This window comes from Trichosurus vulpecula, chromosome 7 (assembly GCF_011100635.1).
Source record: "Trichosurus vulpecula isolate mTriVul1 chromosome 7, mTriVul1.pri, whole genome shotgun sequence".
NCBI classification, from domain to species: Eukaryota; Metazoa; Chordata; class Mammalia; order Diprotodontia; family Phalangeridae; genus Trichosurus; species Trichosurus vulpecula.
The window spans coordinates 11,917,924-11,936,271 of NC_050579.1; the positions used below are offsets into that span (position 1 = coordinate 11,917,924).

Consider the following 18,348-nt stretch of genomic DNA (forward strand, 5'->3'; position numbering starts at 1 on the left):
CTCCTCCTGCTGTGGAGATAGCCCCTGCCAATCCACCTACTGCCAGATTGGTCCCTGCAGCTCCACCTGCTACATCCCTGCTTGCCATAAGCCTGGGCTAGGCAAAAGAAATGTATCCAGCCAGGTTCATAATGGCCTTTCTATGAGCATGCAGAAGTCATTCCTGGGTGAGAGTTGGCCTCTTGGCCGATACTGTGTTGGTGGATGCAGGGGAAGGTTTAAGCCAAAAGGATAGTGGCCTGATAGGGCAGGTGGATGGGAGTGCATGTGGCACAGTGTGGGTTGGAAAGGGATGTGTCAGGGCATAGCTCTACATGACCACAGTGAAGTGTGTGCTTGGCATGGTGGTCGTTCTGTGCAGTTTCCTTTGACCTGGTGGGCACTGCAGGCTGCCATGTGCAGGATTTATGCTCCCCCTTTCCCCACTGGGCCGAAGATAAGCAAAAAAGTGAGTGAGAGGCCAGGAAGTTGAGTTGATGTGGTTTATTGCCAGGTGGGCTCAGGGAGGGGGCCATCCCCACACCCTTTGAGCCTAGAGAAAGCCTGATTGCTGCAGATGGTGCCAGGATGATAGACACTGAATTAGGTACATGGCAAGGCAGGAGTCATGGCTGGGGTCAGCTATGGTTTGGGGGGCCCTGGAATGAGTCAGGTACTTGGTATAACTTCTTGCCTAGTGGTCTTAATGCCGTTGGGGATGATGCTGGCTGGTTGTTCAGTCTGATGTAAGGATGTTTGAGGATGGATCCAGGAGACTCACAAAAGTTGGACAGGGGTGGAGAGTCAGAGAGAGGGAGAGAGGGAAAGAGGGAGAGAGAGGGAGAGAGAGAGAGAGCGAGTGTGCCCTGTGGTCAACAGCAAGATTTTTGGCCACAGGTGGTAGTGCAGCAGGAGGGTTTGCAGCAGGTGGGCCGGCAGATTAGGGACACAGAAGAGGAAGGGAGGCAGCAAGTGGGGGCTGGACAGCAGGAGGGTACACAGGAGCAGGAAGAGGAGGATGTGGTGGTGCAGCAGGAGGGTCTGCAGGAGAGAGGAACACAGCAGGTGGCTGGGCTGCACATGGGCCTGCAGATGAGGGACACACAGGGGGTGGGGTGACAGCAGCTGGGCTGGCAGCAGGAGGGGGCTGGACAACAGGCTGTGGTCACACAGCAGCTGGGCTTGCAGCACACAGGCAGGGTGATGTAGCAGCTGGGCTTGCAGCACAGTGGGACAGAGGAGCAGGACTGCACCACACAGGGAGGGGCAGCACAGCCAGGGCCTTGGAAGCAGGACTGCTGGGAGCATGATGGTGAGCAGGAGGAGGTACAGACAGACTGGCAGGGACTGGGTTCACAGGCTGGCTGGCAGGTGGCAGGCACACAGCAGACTGGGCGGCACACCAGGGTCAGGCAGGAGGCTGGCGTGCAGCATGGGGCTGGGCAGCAGCAGGGGGCACAGCAGCTGGGCTCACAACAGGTCTCTGGGCAGTCGTCCAGCTGCCAGGAGGAGCCTGTGTCAGAACCGGGCAGGCAGATGTTGCTGCCACAGCTCACATCACTGGAGCAGACAGAGACAGCCGAGGCTGTGGGAACACAGGGCCCAGAAAAACAGGTGTCTGCCATGGTGGGAGCAGCTGTGTTGGGAGCCTTGGGCAGCAAAGAGTGGGAAAGGTGTGTGAGTGAGGGGCTGAGTGCCTGAGACTGGGAGGAGCTTGAGCCTAACTGGGACTGTGCTTCTGGGTGTGAGTCTGTGTATGTGTGTTTGTGTGATGTGAGTGCAGCTGTGGGGCTGTGTGTGAAAGTGGGGTAGCCTGGTGGGCTTTTATATGCCTCCTGCAAGAGGATGTGTCCAGGGGAGATTGAGTCTTCTTCCCTGTTGTTGTTTATGGCTGGCTGCTTCCCTCAGAGCCCATCAGTGGCCCATAAACACCTTACACTTGGTTTCCTTTTCCACCCTTAACAAACATCAAGAAGCCTCTACTCCTGGCCTGACACAGGGCTAAGTCCTAAGCATCCAGTGACAGAAGGGCAAGCTGAGGGTGCCCTGAGCAGCGACAGGCACCTGGGGCCTCAGTCAAGAGGGGAGAGCATTGACAAGCATGATCAGGAAGACTTCTTGTATGAGGCCCAAGCTGGGATTTCCTGGAAGTGGGTGGGAAGATGAGGGAGGGGCATTCTGAGCCTTCCCAGCAGCTTGGGGAGACCAGCAGGCCCATCTGGCCAAATGTAGCATTGACACTAAACTATCGTCCAGGATGTCTGAAGACCAAGAGGAGAGCCTGGGCAGTGCTGTCAATGGTCAATAATGTAGTCATTTTTATTCTGTTTGATGGCAGATACTTGGGGCATAAAGTGACCTGATCAGACCTGGGCCTTCAGGACATCAGTGGGTCAGCTTCCAGAGTGGAGGCGCCAAACATCTGGCCCACAGCAGCATCAAGGGAGGCCGTATTGGGGGAATATTGAGCCAAACGAATTAAAACGCAGCAAGACATTGATAAAGTCCAGTTTTAATACTAATTGATATTCAATCCACAGGCGTCCTTATGTACCTGTTAGTGGTACCCATTTCTTTTTGTGTATGAATTCCCTGGTCTAGAGGATGGATTGGAAAGGGGAAAGACTGGAGACCACTTAGTAGGGCTACTTCATGATTCCAGGTGATAGTGATGAAGCCATCATAGGGGCTACTAGAAGTATGAGTGCAAAAATGGAAATTGGAAAGAGCATGTGGGTGCCAGGGAGGGAGGGAGGGGGAGAGAGAGAGAGAGAGAGAGAGAGAGAGAGAGAGAGAGAGACAGAGAGAGAGAGAGAGAGAGAGAGAGAGAGAGAGAGACAGAGAGAGAGAGAGAGAGAGAGACAGAGAGAGAGAGAGAGACAGAGAGAGTGAGAGAGAGACAGAGAGACAGAGAGAGAGACAGAGAGAGAGACAGAGAGAGAGACAGAGAGACAGAGAGAGAGAGACAGAGAGAGAGAGAGAGAGACAAAGAGAGAGAGAGAAAGACAGAGAAAGACAGAGACAGGGAGAGAGACAGAGAGACACAGAGAAAGACACAGAGAGACAGAGACAGAAGCAGAGAGAAATAGAGAGGGAGAGACAGAGACAGAGAAAGAGAAAGAGGCAGAGAGAGACACAGAGAGGTAGAGACAGAAATATGAAGAGACAGAAAGAGATAGTCACAGAGAGAGACAGAGATAGAATCAGAGAAAGAGACATAAAGAGATGAAAATAAGGAGAAACAGGAAGAGTGATAGAGACAGACACATTGACATAGAGACAGAGATGAAAGCAGGAGGAAGGGAGAGGGAGGTTGGGAGGGAGAAAAGAGAGAGAGAGAGAGAGAGGGCAGAGATAGAGAGGCAGAGGACAGTGAGAGAGACAGATACAGAGGAAGAGATTGAATGAGACAGAGACAGAGAGAGAATTGACAGGGAACCTCCTAGAAGAGGCAGGAGATGAGAGGGGGTCATAGCCACAACTAGAACAATTACCCGAGGCAAGAAGAACCTCCTTTTCTTCATCTCACCAGCCCCAGGGAGGACAGAGGGAATGGTGTACAGGTGTTTGGGGCTTAGCACAGGGGGGAAAGAGGGACCCCCAAGGCACAGCCTCTGTTTTCTCTGTCAAAGGGGAGGCAAGGTCTCCTCAGAGGGAGGAGCTGAGGCTGCTGGAGGATGTTTGGAGGGATGAGGTTTGGAGTAGTCATAGGTGGGAGAAAGGCAAGTGTCCAGAGATCAGTCAGGGCATTGCCTCCCATCAGGGAGCTCCCAGCCCAGATCAGAGAGAATAAGGTGTTCAGCCTGGCCAGGTGACTGTCTCCAGGGTCATTCTGAAGCAAAGCATGGGAGCAGAGAAGGCTGATGGTTTGGGATTCTGCTCGTTGGTCCAGACTTTTTTCTTCAGACCCTGAAGCCACTGTGGATTCTGGAGGGGGGTGGTCGGGGCTTTGCTTGCAGGGCTGTAGGGACATTTGTTATGAATGGGCAGTGGGGGTAGGGCGGTTGCCTGGGAGTGATATATGTCCAGGTCCAGCCATCAGGTGTCTGGTGTGGGAATCCCCTGGCAGCTGGCAGCCCCTGGCACAACAAACACACACATACACACTCACGCGCACACGCAGACAGGCACCCAGCTGCTCAGGGCTCCTCACTGCTGTCCCGCTCATGATCTACGGGATTCCCTGATACTTCTCTTGTCTCTGGGCCTGGCTATACCAAAGTGTTGCTCCAAGAAACTCTAGGAGAAATGACCTGTATTCTCTCCCACAAACCGCAGGAGGTCTGGAACCTTGCCCCCAGTAAAAGCTGGTATTCTTCTCTAGTTAACAAGAGCACAAGGCAGTGTCCACTCAGGGCAACTTCCTGTCCATCCACTCCTTGTTTATTAAGCACCTACTATGTGCCAAGCACTGTGCTAAGCCCTGGGGAAATAACTAGCAAAAAAGAGACAGCCCCTGCCCTCAAGGAGCTTATAGTCTAATGGGAAGAGGATAAAGGACTCAGAAAGGGAGGGGTGAAACCTGGGGGCGCCTGGTGTTGTGGGAGCTTGTTCTGCGGAGGTGAAACCTGTCGGAGCAGCGGGTATAAAGTGGGGGACCCGGGAGCCCAGTCTCTGCCCTCTCCAAAGGAAGGCTTTGGGAGGTGTCTGGCTCCCTGCCTCCTGACCTCCAATAAGAGGGGAGAGGAGGCTGAGGGAGGTGAGCTCAATCCACACTTGAATTAGCAGCGCAGCGATGAAGTCAAAGGTGATGAGCCGGTCCTGGGAGGGGCAGTTCCAGATGCAAAGTGTGGGGACCTGAGTGCCCAGTTTCAGCTCTCTACAAAGGAAGGGTCTGGGAGGAGTCTGACTCTTTGCCTCTTTCCCTCCAATAAGAGGGAAGAGGAGACTGTAAGTTCTGGAATTTCCCTGCTTGGGGAACTCTCCACCTCCCCCATAACTGTGCTGTGTTCTTTCGATACCAAAGGAAACGACCAACGAACCTCAAGACTGATTACAGGGAGTAGTTTAATCAATCCTTATGAATACTTGCAAACAGGGGCAATCTTTGGTCTAGGGCAGTGGCCGGTCAGTTTAGTGGATCCCCTCAAAAGACCCCTCAAAATCCCCATGGTAATTATAGAAAACAGAAAAAGGGAGGAGGAGCTAGAGAGTGCATCACTACTGATTGGTGGATATTTTTGGTTTTCTGCTTTGTAATGAGCTCGAGAGTTAAGTCAATGTTATGCCCAAACATAAATTTGTGTATGTAAGTTTGATCATGTACTGGTCACATATAGGTCACAATAGTCTTGTTTTGGCTTTCATAGGTCATAGTATCTTAAGTTATGACTCAGTGTCTAAAATATAATGTTGTATCTAAGTTATGATTTTAAACAGGTCACCATGTTCGAGCTTCCATCTTTCATAGAGTTTAAGTTTTTATGGCTTTTCATTTATTACTGTATTTTATGGCTTTTCCCCGATAGGAACCCTACAATCCACCTCTGAAAAGCCACCCCTATATTTTTTTCTGAATATCTTCCGCAATGTCCCTGGAGCAGCTCTATATTAGGGTGTTTAGGGCCTTTTTGGGTACAGCCAGGATGATCTCATTTCTAAGCATACACCGCATAAGTAAGACAAGCACAGATAGGAAAACCACATGACCAATGAGAAAATGTTACAATATTCTTCCATTGCATCCTTGGGGAGGTGAAGGAAGAACCAATGGTATTTGGGGATTAATGAGTGAGCTGAATTTCTGAACTTAACTTAGTCCAGGCCAGTTGAGTTTCTGAACTATATTCAGATGCAAATATTGGGCAGTTTTACAACATATTGGGGGTGACAGAGAATAGATTCAAATACAGAATGGGATCAAAACAATTTGATTTTCTCAATTTACCCCTTTCTGTGAAAGGGAGACTTGTACAATGATGATCATCAACTCACTTCCAATGTCCATTTAATTAACAAATTTTATCTTGGAATCCAGATGTCCCATGTAGTTGTCTGGTCTCTGTAACATCTTTTCTTGGGGCCATCTGGAAATGTCTTGTCCTCAGGGGCAGCCCTTCAGTAGAATTGTTTTTCTGGTTCCAGATTGCTTGTAAAGACTCCTTAGATGCTCCCGCTAAATCTTTTACAAAACAATTCTCAATAAAACTTAGGATAGCCTCTCTAATTTTACTTCTCTGATAGCTAGTTCATATTGTGAAAACCAGCTCAAACCTTAGAGTTCTGTCTTAAAGTTCTATTTTAATGATAGAACTATATAAGAAGGCACATCAAAGTAGGAACCCAGAAAATTTAGGGGTTTTTTACAAGCCTAATTTTAATCATTTACATTTGATATGCAGGATTATCTGATCTTGTTGCTTTCTCAAACTTTTCCACTATGACTTCAATGATGTTAGAAGGATCAGATGCCATCGAAGTTTCAATATTGTAAATGAAAATGTAAGCAACAACATTCTTTCAAGTAGAAGCTTTCCAGCCCTGCGTTCAAGTGTTTTACAAATGAATTTACTTATAAAAGGCTGACTACTCCAATTATAATAAAAAACTTGGGAGGATACTTAAATAATTAATTACAAAATAGTGCATACCTGTAAGTCGTTTATAATAAAAGACGTTTGTACTACAGAACACGCAGTAAAACAGGTGTTATTTACACATTAGTAATAAACTTGAATGAAATTGACTTTTCCATCAATGTAAAAATATTGCTTAAGTTACCGCCCTCTAAGAAAATTGATTCCACTGAAATTCTCTTCCCTAAACCAGTTTCTGATTTAGTTTCAGTAATTAATAGAATAACAGCTAGGTTCCTCAATCAGTTCTACCACTACCCAATTATTCTTATATCATTTTGAAACATTTAAGGACCTTATTTTATCGTTGCCTAATTATTCCCATATTATTCTTAAAGAATAAATTATTTCGGGGACCTAACCTTTCACATGACTACGTAGGCAGGCCCATGACAAGCCCGAACACAAACTTACCCAAGTTTGTGGGCTATGGAATGACTACACATTCAGATTGAAAACAGTAAAGTCTCACATACCTTCGTTATGCTCAAATCCCTTACCGATCACTTTGCTCTGATTATAGAAATTTGTTATAAAAGGAAAAAGCAGGGAAAATATTATACCAGCATCAAACTGGTCCTTCAGGCTTAAGCATAAGGGCACCTATATGACAGGGTAAAGTGTCCTTACCTCTGTTTGATTTTAGGTAAGAGTCATCGTTTGGCATCCAATCACGTAGTAAAAATTCGACCTCATAGCAGACTCTAGAATCGCTAGGTGGGAAACATTCCTTTTCATAGGAACACAATGGGGAAACTGAGCCATGAGGATCTCATCTTAGGCTGATGCCAAGATTGTCCTCTTGGCTTTTCCCAGATGCAAAGCTCCACTTGTAACAGTTTAGGATCACATTCCCACGGAGTAGCTTGTGGCATTTCTCCCAAATGGTAGATTACTAACTATGATCGATCCGATGACTGTACCTGAATTCAAACCTCAAAACAAAATCTGTTACAGTCCCAGGAGCTTTTACCCCAAATGGCAAGTTTCACTAATCACAGCTTAGGGCTAGATACAATTATTTTTACTCTCATGGACTTGCAATAAGCAATAAAAATTTATTAGGACTTACATACATAAGAGATTTCACTTAACATTTTTCACTTGTTTTTCTTTCCTTCTCAAATTTAAATTTATCCTGGCGTAAAAGTCAATTGTTAAAAATCATTTCCATAATATACATAAACTTGCAAATTCTCAGCAAGCTAAGTTCATTATGTAGTAACTCCATAATCCAGACACACTCTTTCCCCAGGGTTGATGACCTTGCCCACACAGATGGCTTCCAGGGACCTGGCAAGTTTACAAAATACAGAGAATCGACAGGGACCCCAGAGAAGGGACTGATCCTGATGCCCCTGCCTGCCTACCCCATGATATATTCTTCCTCTGGATTGATGTAAACCACATATTCTCTGGGTGCCAAGTCCTCTATTTTTAGTCTTAATTTAGTTTGTTTTGTCCTGACTGAATTTCCCCCACATCCTTCTATGGCTTCCCACTTAGCAGGATGTCTTTTGGGGTTCCCATATTGCATCATGCATTCTGTAAAGGCATCTACCAGAGTGGACATGGTTTGTTTATTTTTAGGACTCCAGTATATGGTTACTGGCACATGGGGCCTCTAGTCACCCACTATAGCCCCACATCAGAGGCAACATTGGCCATCTTTCCTAAGGGAGGGGAGTTGAGGGTATCCACACCATCTACCCTTATGGTTGCTGTAGATTGTGCTCTTTGACACCACCACCCCACCCCCAAGGTGGAAGAGACTAACCCTGTTGCACACCTTCATACTCCAAGGAGGACTGCTCTGAATGGATGAAACCAATCTGGATAAGGCTTTCACCTCATCTCCTTTTTTCACACACATGGCACAAGACAGGCTTAGTGGGGTGATAAAATAACATAACTGGTTTTAAACAATTTTTCTACCATCTTTCAGTTTCTTTCAGTTCATACTCTAATGACATCCGAGTTATGAAAAGTTGATTGACATAACTGATATAAAAGTTTACTGATCTGAAACAATATTATGCATTTGAAACATGGAACAAACCCATTACTGATCAAGTGACTTCAATACTGTTGAATGCATTTCCAAATTACCTTACATAGAAAATCGGGCATCTCATCACCATTGGCATTGTATACTGGTCACATATAATTAAGGAGGTTTGCTGCTGGAGTTTTAAAGTGATAGTAAACTTTTCTTCTTTTTCAAAAGTTTCTAAATCATTTACTCTCCAACTCTCTGTTCACACTGTTTCTTTCTTTCTTTCTGTTCATGCTCCTTTCTTTCCTACATGCTTAAACTTTCTTGCATTTCCTTCTATCTACTTATCCCTCTGGTAGGGTAAGCTCCTTTAAAACTGCACATATCTTATTTCTTTCTTATTCTGGTTTGACATTCCTCTCACCCTCCCGTACTTACCTTGACCAATCACAAGCTGAAAATATTTTCTTTCTCTCTCCCTCCCACCACCCACTCCTCTGAGGCTGCTACAGTTAGGGAGGGAGGGAGAGGGGGAGAGAAAGAGAAAGAGCCTTAGTGGTGGCTCCATGTAATGGCATGGCCAAGGGCTCTCCCATGTCAGCCACCAGACTTTTTCCCTTCCTTGGTGGTGGCACTCCTCAATGGCACATGAAAGGTCTGATCCCAAGTCAGCCACCAGCCTTGTTCCCTTCCTAGCTAGTTCTAACTACCCCTTGGCATTCCGTTGGTATCCTGCCTTACTATACCAATTGTAAGTTCTGGAATTCCCCTGGCAGAGGAACCCTTCACCTCCTCCATAACCATGAGGTATTCTTCTGACACCAAAAGAAGATGCCAAGGAGCTCAAGAATGATTGTAGGTAGTAGTTTAATCAATTTGGGTTACTTACCTTTGAGTATGTTATGTCCAAACATAAGTTTGTGTATTGTCTTGGTTACACATGGGTCACCCTATTCTTATTTTGGCTTTCATAGATTATACTATCTTAAATTTTGACTCAGTGTCTAAAATATAATTTGGTATCTAAGCTTTGATTATTATGTTTGGGCTTCCACTTTTCAGAGTTTAAATTTTTATAGTTTTTCACTTATTACTGTATTTTACGGCTTTTTCCCAATCAGGAACCCACAGACTTCATCCTAAAAAGTCAACGGGGAGGCTTCTGAACTGCAGGATGAGTGGATCCCCTGGGCATGCATGTAGCTCTGGGCTGAAAGAATGTGATGGTCACTAGTTTGCTCCTGGTCCCAGGGCTCTGGAAGGAAGAGCTGGTATTAGGGGCAAGGTTGTCTCCTCTTCCCAGTCCGAAATTAAAAAGGTACCGTTTCTGGCTTGGGGACCCCAAGGAAAATGGAATCCAGGACCTAACACTGGCCCCTGAACTCAGTAGACTTCAGTGGCCTTGGGAAGAAAATGCATTGGAAAAGTTCCCAAGCTGCCCCCTTTCTACTTTTCCAGTCTCATTCCATTTTATTTCCTTAGTCCTGCTCTCTTTCAGTCAGACCGCCCTGTTTGATGTGACATCTCCCACTTCAGTGCCCTTGCCCACATTGTCCCCCATGCGTGGAATGCTCTCCTTCTACCCCTCAGCCTCTCAGCTTCCTCTGAGGCTGAGCTCCTGCGTCACCTCCCACATGAAGCCCGTCCCAATCCCTCCAGATCCCAGTGCCCCCGTCCCTCTGAAATGACCTGGTGTGTGCTTGTCCATCTTCATCCAGTGTCCTCTGGTAGGATACAAACACCCTGAGGGCAGGCACTGCTTCACTTTTGTCCTTAGCTCCTGCGCCACCGGCACAATCCCTGGCACACAGTAGGGTTTCTGCATGCTTGTGGAGGGTCACCTTTCCAAGTGCCCATGGGCACCATGGGCTCTGGAGTTCCCAGATGTCCCTCAGGTCTTCTGGGGCTGCAGGGGTTACCATGTCCCAATGGAGGGCAGCTCTGAACTCTTTGTTGGGATTTCCTCAAACACACCAGCACCTGCATCTCTCCCACTTCTCTTTCTCTCTGTTCTGCTCTTGGTGAAAAAGATCAAGAAGCCTTCTCTCTCTCCTTCTGAAATCCTTCCACATCCCTGGGCACTGTTGTCAAATCCTCCCTAAGAACTGTCTGGAAAGATCCTCCTCCTAAGGTTCAGCTTCCCCCCAGCTTGGGTCCCTCTCTCTCCTCTGGGGAACAGACAGCTTGGCAGCTTCATTAAAAATGTGGCCCTGAACAAAGATACCCACTGTCCCCTTCCTAGGCCAGGTGACAGGAGCACTGTCTGTGCCATTGTTGGGGGCCACTGTCTCTTTCTGAAGACAGACTCCTCCTCCCTGGCAGGAAAAGTGGGAGTCTCCATGAAGACAGGGATGGGAGGGGGACACATCTGTGTGTATGAATGTAGCCATGTGTTCATGTGGAGGTGTCCTTGGTCTTGTAGACTGCACCTGTCCTCATGGAACACAGTGCCTCTTTCTCCCTTCTGACTTCCTTCTGTTTCTGCACACAGAGGTTTCCTTTGGAACTTGTCACTGCCCTGAGATGTAAACCAGGTCTAAAGCAGCCCAGTGTGGTTTGGGGCTCAGCTGTCCTGGTAATGGTGACAGTGAGCTGTCCGGGCTCTGGCTGAGTAGAGAGTCATGGAGGCTGCTTGGATGCTGAAGAGATTGTCTACAAAGGCATCTCTCTGGGAGTGCTCCCATGTGCTGTGATGACTCTGGTGTGAGTCAAGTCCTCCAACATGGCTCTTCTTACACATGTGCCTGGGTGTCCTGGCTTGACCAGGAGGAGTAAGGAGACACCCAAACCAAGAAGACATTTTTTGGATCTCCTCATTATCCCTGTTATCCTGTGCAGTGGTTGCACTCAGACTGAGGCTCCAGAGGAGAGGCTGGGGCAGAGTGTATTGGGCATCAAGCCCTTGAACTGGACACAAAGGGATCAAGTGTGAGGCAGGGGAAGAGCTGTAAGTCAAGAGAACAATAGCCAGGTGGTCAGGCTGATGGGTGTGAACATTGCACAGTGTAGGATAGAGAGGGATGAGTCAGGGTATGGCTTGGCATGACCATGGGGACGTGTGTGAATGATGTGGTGGTCACTGGATTGCTGTCTCCTGCAGTCTTCTGGTCTCCTCTGTGTGGTATTTGTACCTTCCCCCCTCTGACTGCATATTTTGGGCCCAGCATAAGGAAGGAGGACAAGCGAGAGGCCAGGAAGGTGGTTTGATGCAGTTTATTCCTTGGTGGGTCTCAGCATGGGGTCATGCCCTGCACATTTTGAGCCTAGAGAAGGTCTGAGAGCTGCAGGCAGCACTGGACTGATGCACACTGAGCCAGGTGCATGTGGCATCAGGAGCCATGATGGGGGTCAGCCATGGGTGGGAGAAGCTTTGTGAGAGACTCTGCCTGCACCTGGGGTGGGGGAGGTGCTCAGGTATAGGTTGCTAGACTGAAAGCCTTTGGAGGTGATGCTGGCCAGTAGTTGAGGCTAATGTTGAGGGCTGGAGTCAGGAGGCCAACAAAAGCTAGGTTGGGGTGGAGAGGAATAAGTGCCCTGGGATCAACAGCAAGAGTTTTGACCACAGCTGGTAGTGCCGCAGGGGGGCTTGCAGCAGGTGGGCCGGCAGATTAGGGACACAGAGGAGGAAGGGCGGCAGCAGGTGGGGGCTGGACAGCAGGAGGGTGCACAGCAGCAAGAGGAGGAAGACATGGTGGTGCAGCAGGAGGGTCTGCAGGAGAGAGGCACACAGCAGGTAGCTGGGCTGCACACGGGCCTGCAGATGAGGGACACAGAGGAGGCAGGGCGGCAGCAGCTGGGCTGGCAGTAGGAGGAGGCTGGACAACAGGCTGTGGTCACACAGCAGCTGGGCTTGCAGCCCACAGGCAGGGTGATGCAGCAGCTGGGCTTGCAGCAGAGTGGGACAGAGGAGCAGGGAGGGGCAGCACAGCTAGGGGCTTGGCAGCAGAACTGCTGGCAGCATGATGGAGAGCAGGAGGAGGTGCAGACAGACTGGCAGGTGCTGGGTTCACAGGCTGGCTGGCAGGTGGCAGGCACGCAGCAGACTGGGCGGCACACCAGGGTCAGGCAGGAGTCTGGCGTGCAGCATGGGGCTGGGCAGCAGCAGGGGGCACAGCAGCTGGGCTCACAACAGCTCTCTGGGCAGTCATCCAGCTGCCAGGAGGAGCCTGTGTCAGAACCGGGCAGGCAGATGTTGCTGCCACAGCTCATGTCACTGGAGCAGACAGAGACGGCTGAGGCTGTGGGAACACAGGGCCCAGAAAAACAGGTGTCTGCCATGGTGGGAGGAGCTGTGTTGGGAGCCTTGGACAGCAAATAGTGGGAAAAGGGTGTGAGTGACAGGCTGAGTACCTGAGGCTGGGTGGAGCTTGGGCCTCACTGGGATTGAGCTTGTGGGTCTGTGTGGTCTGTGTGTGTGGGTGTGTGAGTGTGTGAGTGCAGCTGTGGGGCTGTGTGTGAAGGTGGGGTAGCCTGGTGGACTTTTATATCCCTCCTGCAGGAGGATGTGTCCAGGGGAGATGGAGCCTTCTTCCCTGTTGTTGTTTATGGCTGGCTGCTTCCCTCAGAGCCCATCATTAGGTGATGGTGACCTTGTGCAGGAGATGGCCAGCGACCCATCAACATCTCTACAACATGCTTTTGTTTGTGTGTGTTTGTGAACTCACATGTGTATGGGTGTGCTAGTGCTTTGGGGTGATGGTGTCCTGTCCTGGGTTCTGTTGGGTCCTTGCAGCCAAAGCTGATGCTGAAACAAAGTCAGTGTGTTTGCCTTTCTTTGAGTGGAAGGAAGGGCCAGTGAGCAATGAACATCCTGGTCTGGCTGCCAGGTGCTGGGTGTTGTGTTTTCTCAATTTGGTTCTTTGTTGCAGAGTCTATGACTTGTAAACGGATTATTTTACCTTATTTTGCCTTGCTTAGGCCTTGTCCTTCAGTGTGAGTACTGACTTGAGGGAGGAAAACTGATTGGCTAAAGAGAGAGATGGAGATATCTAATGATGATGGTTACCTTATTATGTAATATGGCGGCCTCACTCTCTCAGGGCTAGGCCCTCCCCAACTGCCCTTCACTGTTCATGGGATCTCTCTTTTCTCTGCCATCAGCTTGTGCTCCCCTCAGTTGTGTTCCCCCATTTTTAGGGACCCCCCTAGTCCCTCACTTCCATTAACCACTTAGCATTAGTTAGCTTTTTAAAAAGCGATATTTGCTGTAACGATATGGCCTGAAGAATCATACAGACATTCCCCCAACCCCTCAAGGGCATAGATCCCCCTCCTGCTACAATCGATCCCACTGTGATCCCATCCATAGAAAGCATCGCTGCAGGATGGACCTTCCCACTGCTGGTGTGCTAAGGTCCCTCCCAAAGACCAGTGCTCAGAGCCTGGACACTGGGCTGACTGGATTCCAGCCTCTGGATTATTGTAATTTGAGACTCTGCTCCCTGAGACTAGAACAGAAAAGGAAGAATCAAGAGTCCCAGGAGGCCCCACTTTTCAGCGGCCATATAGTCTTGGAGTAGGAAGGAAAGAGGTCCCACAACCCTCTCCGGTATGGTTCTCTCATCAGATGCCTTCATGCCACCAGAGCTTAGCTAAGACAAGGAAGCAAGAAATGGGAAAGAGGCAACGGAGGAAACATTACCAATGCCGAAAGTCCATTTTTGACGCCTCCCAGACGAATCCAAGGTCCTTCCCTTCACCACGAGGGCTTTTCCACTATAACCAGTTCCAGGATGGTCATAGAGGCTCTAGTGTCTCAAAGGCATGCTCCTTCCACACCATCACACTTCTCCTAGACTCCTCCATGTGCAAGGATGCCTGCTCAGGTGGTCTGGCCCTGGCCAACACCTTACTAAAGGGACTGATAGCCAAGCATGGAAGAAGGGTTGGTATTTGGGGAAGAGGGAAGAAAACAAGATCTATTTTGGACATGTCTATTGATATGTACTTTGAATCGTCAGATTTGAAGGTAATTATGTAAATCCAATTCAGCCCAGGACTCTGGTGACAAAGACTTTCCCTTCTCCATCTTCAGTCACCTCAGCCCCTGCAGGGGCTGTCAGTCCCCCGGCTGTCTCTCCCCAGGGGCTGCCTCTCAGGAGGATGCTGAGGGTCCTGGACTAGAAGCCCTGCTCTTCCCAAGGCTCTTGGGCCTGGGGCCTGGGCTGTCTCTATTAGGGTCTGAGGAGAGTCAGTGGTCAAGGCGGTGTGCTGTCCTGTCCCCTGTTGCCTCCTGTCTCTTCTCCACCACACCTTGCTGTTTCTGCTCAGCTAGCTCCAGAGGTTGGTGAGGAGGGCTGGTTTGGAAGCAGGACCGGTGGTACGGCACCTGCTTGTACTCCTGGACTATTGATCCTCGTGAGTAAAGCGTTGTCTTCATGTTCCCAGTGCCTGGCACGTGGACGCTTTACAAAAGGCTTTGATTGACTGATGAACTGTGTGTTCCCATAACAGATTTAAAGGAAACCCTTTTTTCTCAGGGAATCCCCCTTCTATTAGTGATAGTTACAGTCAGAGAGAGTCCAATGACTACCTGAATTTGGGGTATACCCATCCCCTCCCCACCGGGGTACCAGCTGTGCCCTGGGGCTGCTGAAGGATAAATGTTAGTTGGGCTAAGAGGTTGGCATACAAACGAAGTCCAAAGCGATCCTGCCCTCCAAGATCTCCTGACCTAATGGGAGACGCAAACCTGAGAATGGTGAGGCATAGACAAGGCACACATAGAGGTGGTGAGGCATTCTTTGGCCCCTCTGCAGCCCTGGTTTTCATCATTAAGCCTCTCGCCCACTGCTCTCTGCTGGTTCTCCAGTCTGCCCCTCAGCGTACCTTCCACGGCTTTGTCCTGGGCCCTGCCTTCTCTCTCCCCACCAACTGGGGGATCTCAGCAGCTTCCACAGGCTCAGATGGGTGATGCACAATCCAGTCCAGTCTGTCTCCTGTGCTATAGTCATGCATTGCCAACAGCCCATTGGGCATCTCTAATGGATTGGCCCATAGGCATTTCAAACTCAACATGTCCAAAATGAAAAAGGAACTCATTAGCTTTGCCCCCAAACCATTTCTTCTTCCCCACTTTGCTATTACCATGGAGGGCAGCACTGTCTTCTCAGCCACCCAGACTTGAAACCCAGGCGTCCTCCTCAGCTCCTCAGTCTGACTCACTCACATGTCCAAGCTAGAGGTATATCTCGTGATTTTTTATTCACGTCTTTCCTATACAGCCCTTTCCACTCCTGCAGCCACTGTCCAGTACTGATCCTCCTCACCATTACTTGGACTATTGGAACAGCTCCCTCATCTCTCCCCACTCCAGGACACTTGCCTTTCAACTGCCAAAGGGCTTTCTCTGAAGCAGAGGTCTGACCACATCCCTCCCCTATTCAGGAAACTCCAGGGGCTACCTATTACCTCCTGGATCAAATAGAAATCCCTGTTTGGCGTTGAAAGCCCTTTGCGATCTGGTCCTTTCCTACCTTTCCATCTTACACAAGCCCTCCTCAGCACCCTCTGCAACCTCTGAAAGCCTTGTGTTTCCTCGAGGAAATGCTCCATCTTCTGTCTCTGACTTTGTTCTGGTTGCCCCCGCCCTGCCCGCCTGGGACCTCTCTCCTCACCTCGGCCTTCTAGTTTGTCTGGCTTCCTGCGAGACTCAGCTCGAGTATCTTCTGAAGGTGGCCTTTCCTGTCCCCCCACCCCCTGCTAGTGTTTTCTCTCGGAGATCACCTTCCATTTATACCCGATAGCTCTTGTATGTACATGGTTGTCTGCTTGGTGTCTCTCCATTAGAATGTAAGGTCCTTGAGGGCAAGGCAAGTTTTTGTCTTTTTTGTATCCCCCAAGCTTAGCTCATGGCCTGCCATGTAGCCAGCCCTCAATAGAAACTTGTTGACTGACTCATGTCCTTTCTCCAAAGCTTGGACCCAGTTTCCCAGCATATGGAGAGTCAATTGAGAGCTGACATGGGGTGGTATGGGGGAGCTCTGGAAGTGAAGAAAAAGAAAGAGAAAGTTGTATAAATGGCCAATCCCATTGTTTTATTAGCTTCATGTTTCTTCTTGCCAAGGCAGACTCCAACAGCAAATGTGTAATAAGACAAACCCTTAGAGATGAGACCCGCCCTCAGGGGAAGTGGACAGTGAGCAGAGCCAAAGTGTCTGCCCATGAGGAGCTTTGCTCTGTGAGTTTCAGGGAGGGGGTTGGGGAACAGGAAGCTCCTGTGGACTGGATCAGTGGCCTTGCTTTCTGTGGCCAGTGAAGGCATCCAGTATTCCAGGGCATCAGCAGAGCTGTGGCCAAAGTGACCTGAGTCAGGGTGTTTCCCATCTGATCTCATTAAACTATGAGTGAATGGCCTGTTCAGCAGCAGGAAGAGGGGGCACAGGTGGGTCTGCAGACCAAGGTTGTGTAGGAAGCTGGCTTGCAGCAGGAGGCCTGGCAGCAGGGAACCCCACAGGCCACAGGTTTGCAGCACACGGGCACACACACAATGGGTTTGCAGCTGACAGGCACACAGCAGGAAGACTGGCAGGAGCTGGGCACACAGCAGGAGGACTGGCAGGGGCTGGACACGCAGCAGGAAGATTGGCTAGGGCTGGACACACAGCAGGCAGGACTGCAGGGACCAGCCTGGCAGCAGGTGGATTGACTGGGGCTGCCTCCACAGCATGAGGTGGAGCAGCTGCCAGCTGCACAAGCTGCTTGGCAGCTGGTCACCACGGGGAACACTGGGTGGCATAGCAGGGCCACACAGGAGGCTGGGCGGCAGCAGGGATGGACACAGACGGGCTTGCAGCAGATGGGCACAGAGCAGGTCGGCTGGCAGCCAGTGGAGCAGCTGGTGTGGCACATGGTGTCTGGGGTAGGTGAGGTCTTGGGAGAGGAACAGAGGAGGAGAGATGGGTTTGGACAGCCCTTCCCCACTCACCAAGGCTTTTATACTCTGCAGTGTCATAGCCACACAGTGGCTTTTCTTCCTTCTTCTTGTTTTCTCCATGTTCCCTCCCAACCCCTTATTAACTTGATGTATACCTCCCTGTGAGAATTGACTCAGATCACCAAAACTGGCTTTTGAGGATAATTGGTGCCTCAGTTTGATAGCCTTTACTTCCTAGGGAAAGGATATCTTGGTTCTAGTTCCTCCAGATAAAGCCAAATTTCTGCAGAGCCAATGGCTCACCCCTCAACTGTCGGAGCAAAACGCCCTCCCTCCTTCAGGCCTGGTTGCCAAGTTTCTGCCAATCCAAAGCTCTTTAAATGGATCTGTCCTATGCCTGCTCCCTCCACAAGTGCGGACTAAGACCCATCCAGGGCTTCTCCTCCTGTGCCCTTTCTGTTCATGTTCTCCCATAGAGCCTCCAGGTCGGCTCCCACTCCCCTTGTCTCCTTCTATCCCCTTGGTTCTGGGGGTCCCCTGAGGCCATGCCCCTTCTGCCCCTCCTGGCCGAGTCACACAATGTCAGAGCGCTGTTGCCACTTCCACTTCCCACATTTAGGCCATCACTGGGAGGCACGTGGCCCATGCACATGCCTCTGTGTTCCTGACATTCCTTTAGGAAAGTGCAGCCACCCTTCATCATGAGGAGGGGCCAGCTGGGTTTCCCAAAGAGCTACAACAAGCCACCTTTTCAAGGTCACATTCTTGACCTGGTGGGGCAGAGAACAAAGGGTACTCCCTGCTTTTGGCTTGCTGATCAAAGTAAGCATTTGACTTTGCAACGCAGGGCTCTGGTCTGTCAGTGACCATCTGATCATTCAAGTCAAGCCTGGTATAAATCATGGTGTATGGTGTACTTGGTA

At 49.6% G+C, this 18,348-nt stretch overlaps 3 protein-coding genes across 3 annotated transcripts; all 3 read right to left on the reverse strand.

Annotated features, from left to right (window-relative positions):
* Positions 1–851: 851 nt before the first annotated feature.
* LOC118858486 (keratin-associated protein 10-3-like) lies at positions 852–1,604 on the reverse strand. The gene has a single exon (XM_036769006.1). It carries the CDS (start codon positions 1,602–1,604, stop codon positions 852–854), a length of 753 nt encoding a protein of 250 aa, XP_036624901.1.
* A 10,486-nt stretch (positions 1,605–12,090) lies between these two features.
* Positions 12,091–12,828, reverse strand: LOC118858575 (keratin-associated protein 10-3-like). Its single transcript, XM_036769144.1, has one exon. The coding sequence runs from the start codon at positions 12,826–12,828 to the stop codon at positions 12,091–12,093; it is 738 nt and encodes a 245-aa protein (XP_036625039.1).
* A 4,080-nt stretch (positions 12,829–16,908) lies between these two features.
* LOC118857414 (keratin-associated protein 4-9-like) lies at positions 16,909–17,400 on the reverse strand. The gene has a single exon (XM_036768104.1). The coding sequence runs from the start codon at positions 17,398–17,400 to the stop codon at positions 16,909–16,911; it is 492 nt and encodes a 163-aa protein (XP_036623999.1).
* Between the last annotated feature and the right edge of the window lie 948 nt (positions 17,401–18,348).

Coding starts and splice junctions, on each gene's coding strand:
- LOC118858575 (XM_036769144.1), bottom strand. CDS start 12,828: ATGGCAGACACCTGTTTTTCTGGGCCCTGTGTTCCCACAGCCTCAGCC.
- LOC118857414 (XM_036768104.1), bottom strand. CDS start 17,400: ATGTGCCACACCAGCTGCTCCACTGGCTGCCAGCCGACCTGCTCTGTG.
- LOC118858486 (XM_036769006.1), bottom strand. CDS start 1,604: ATGGCAGACACCTGTTTTTCTGGGCCCTGTGTTCCCACAGCCTCGGCT.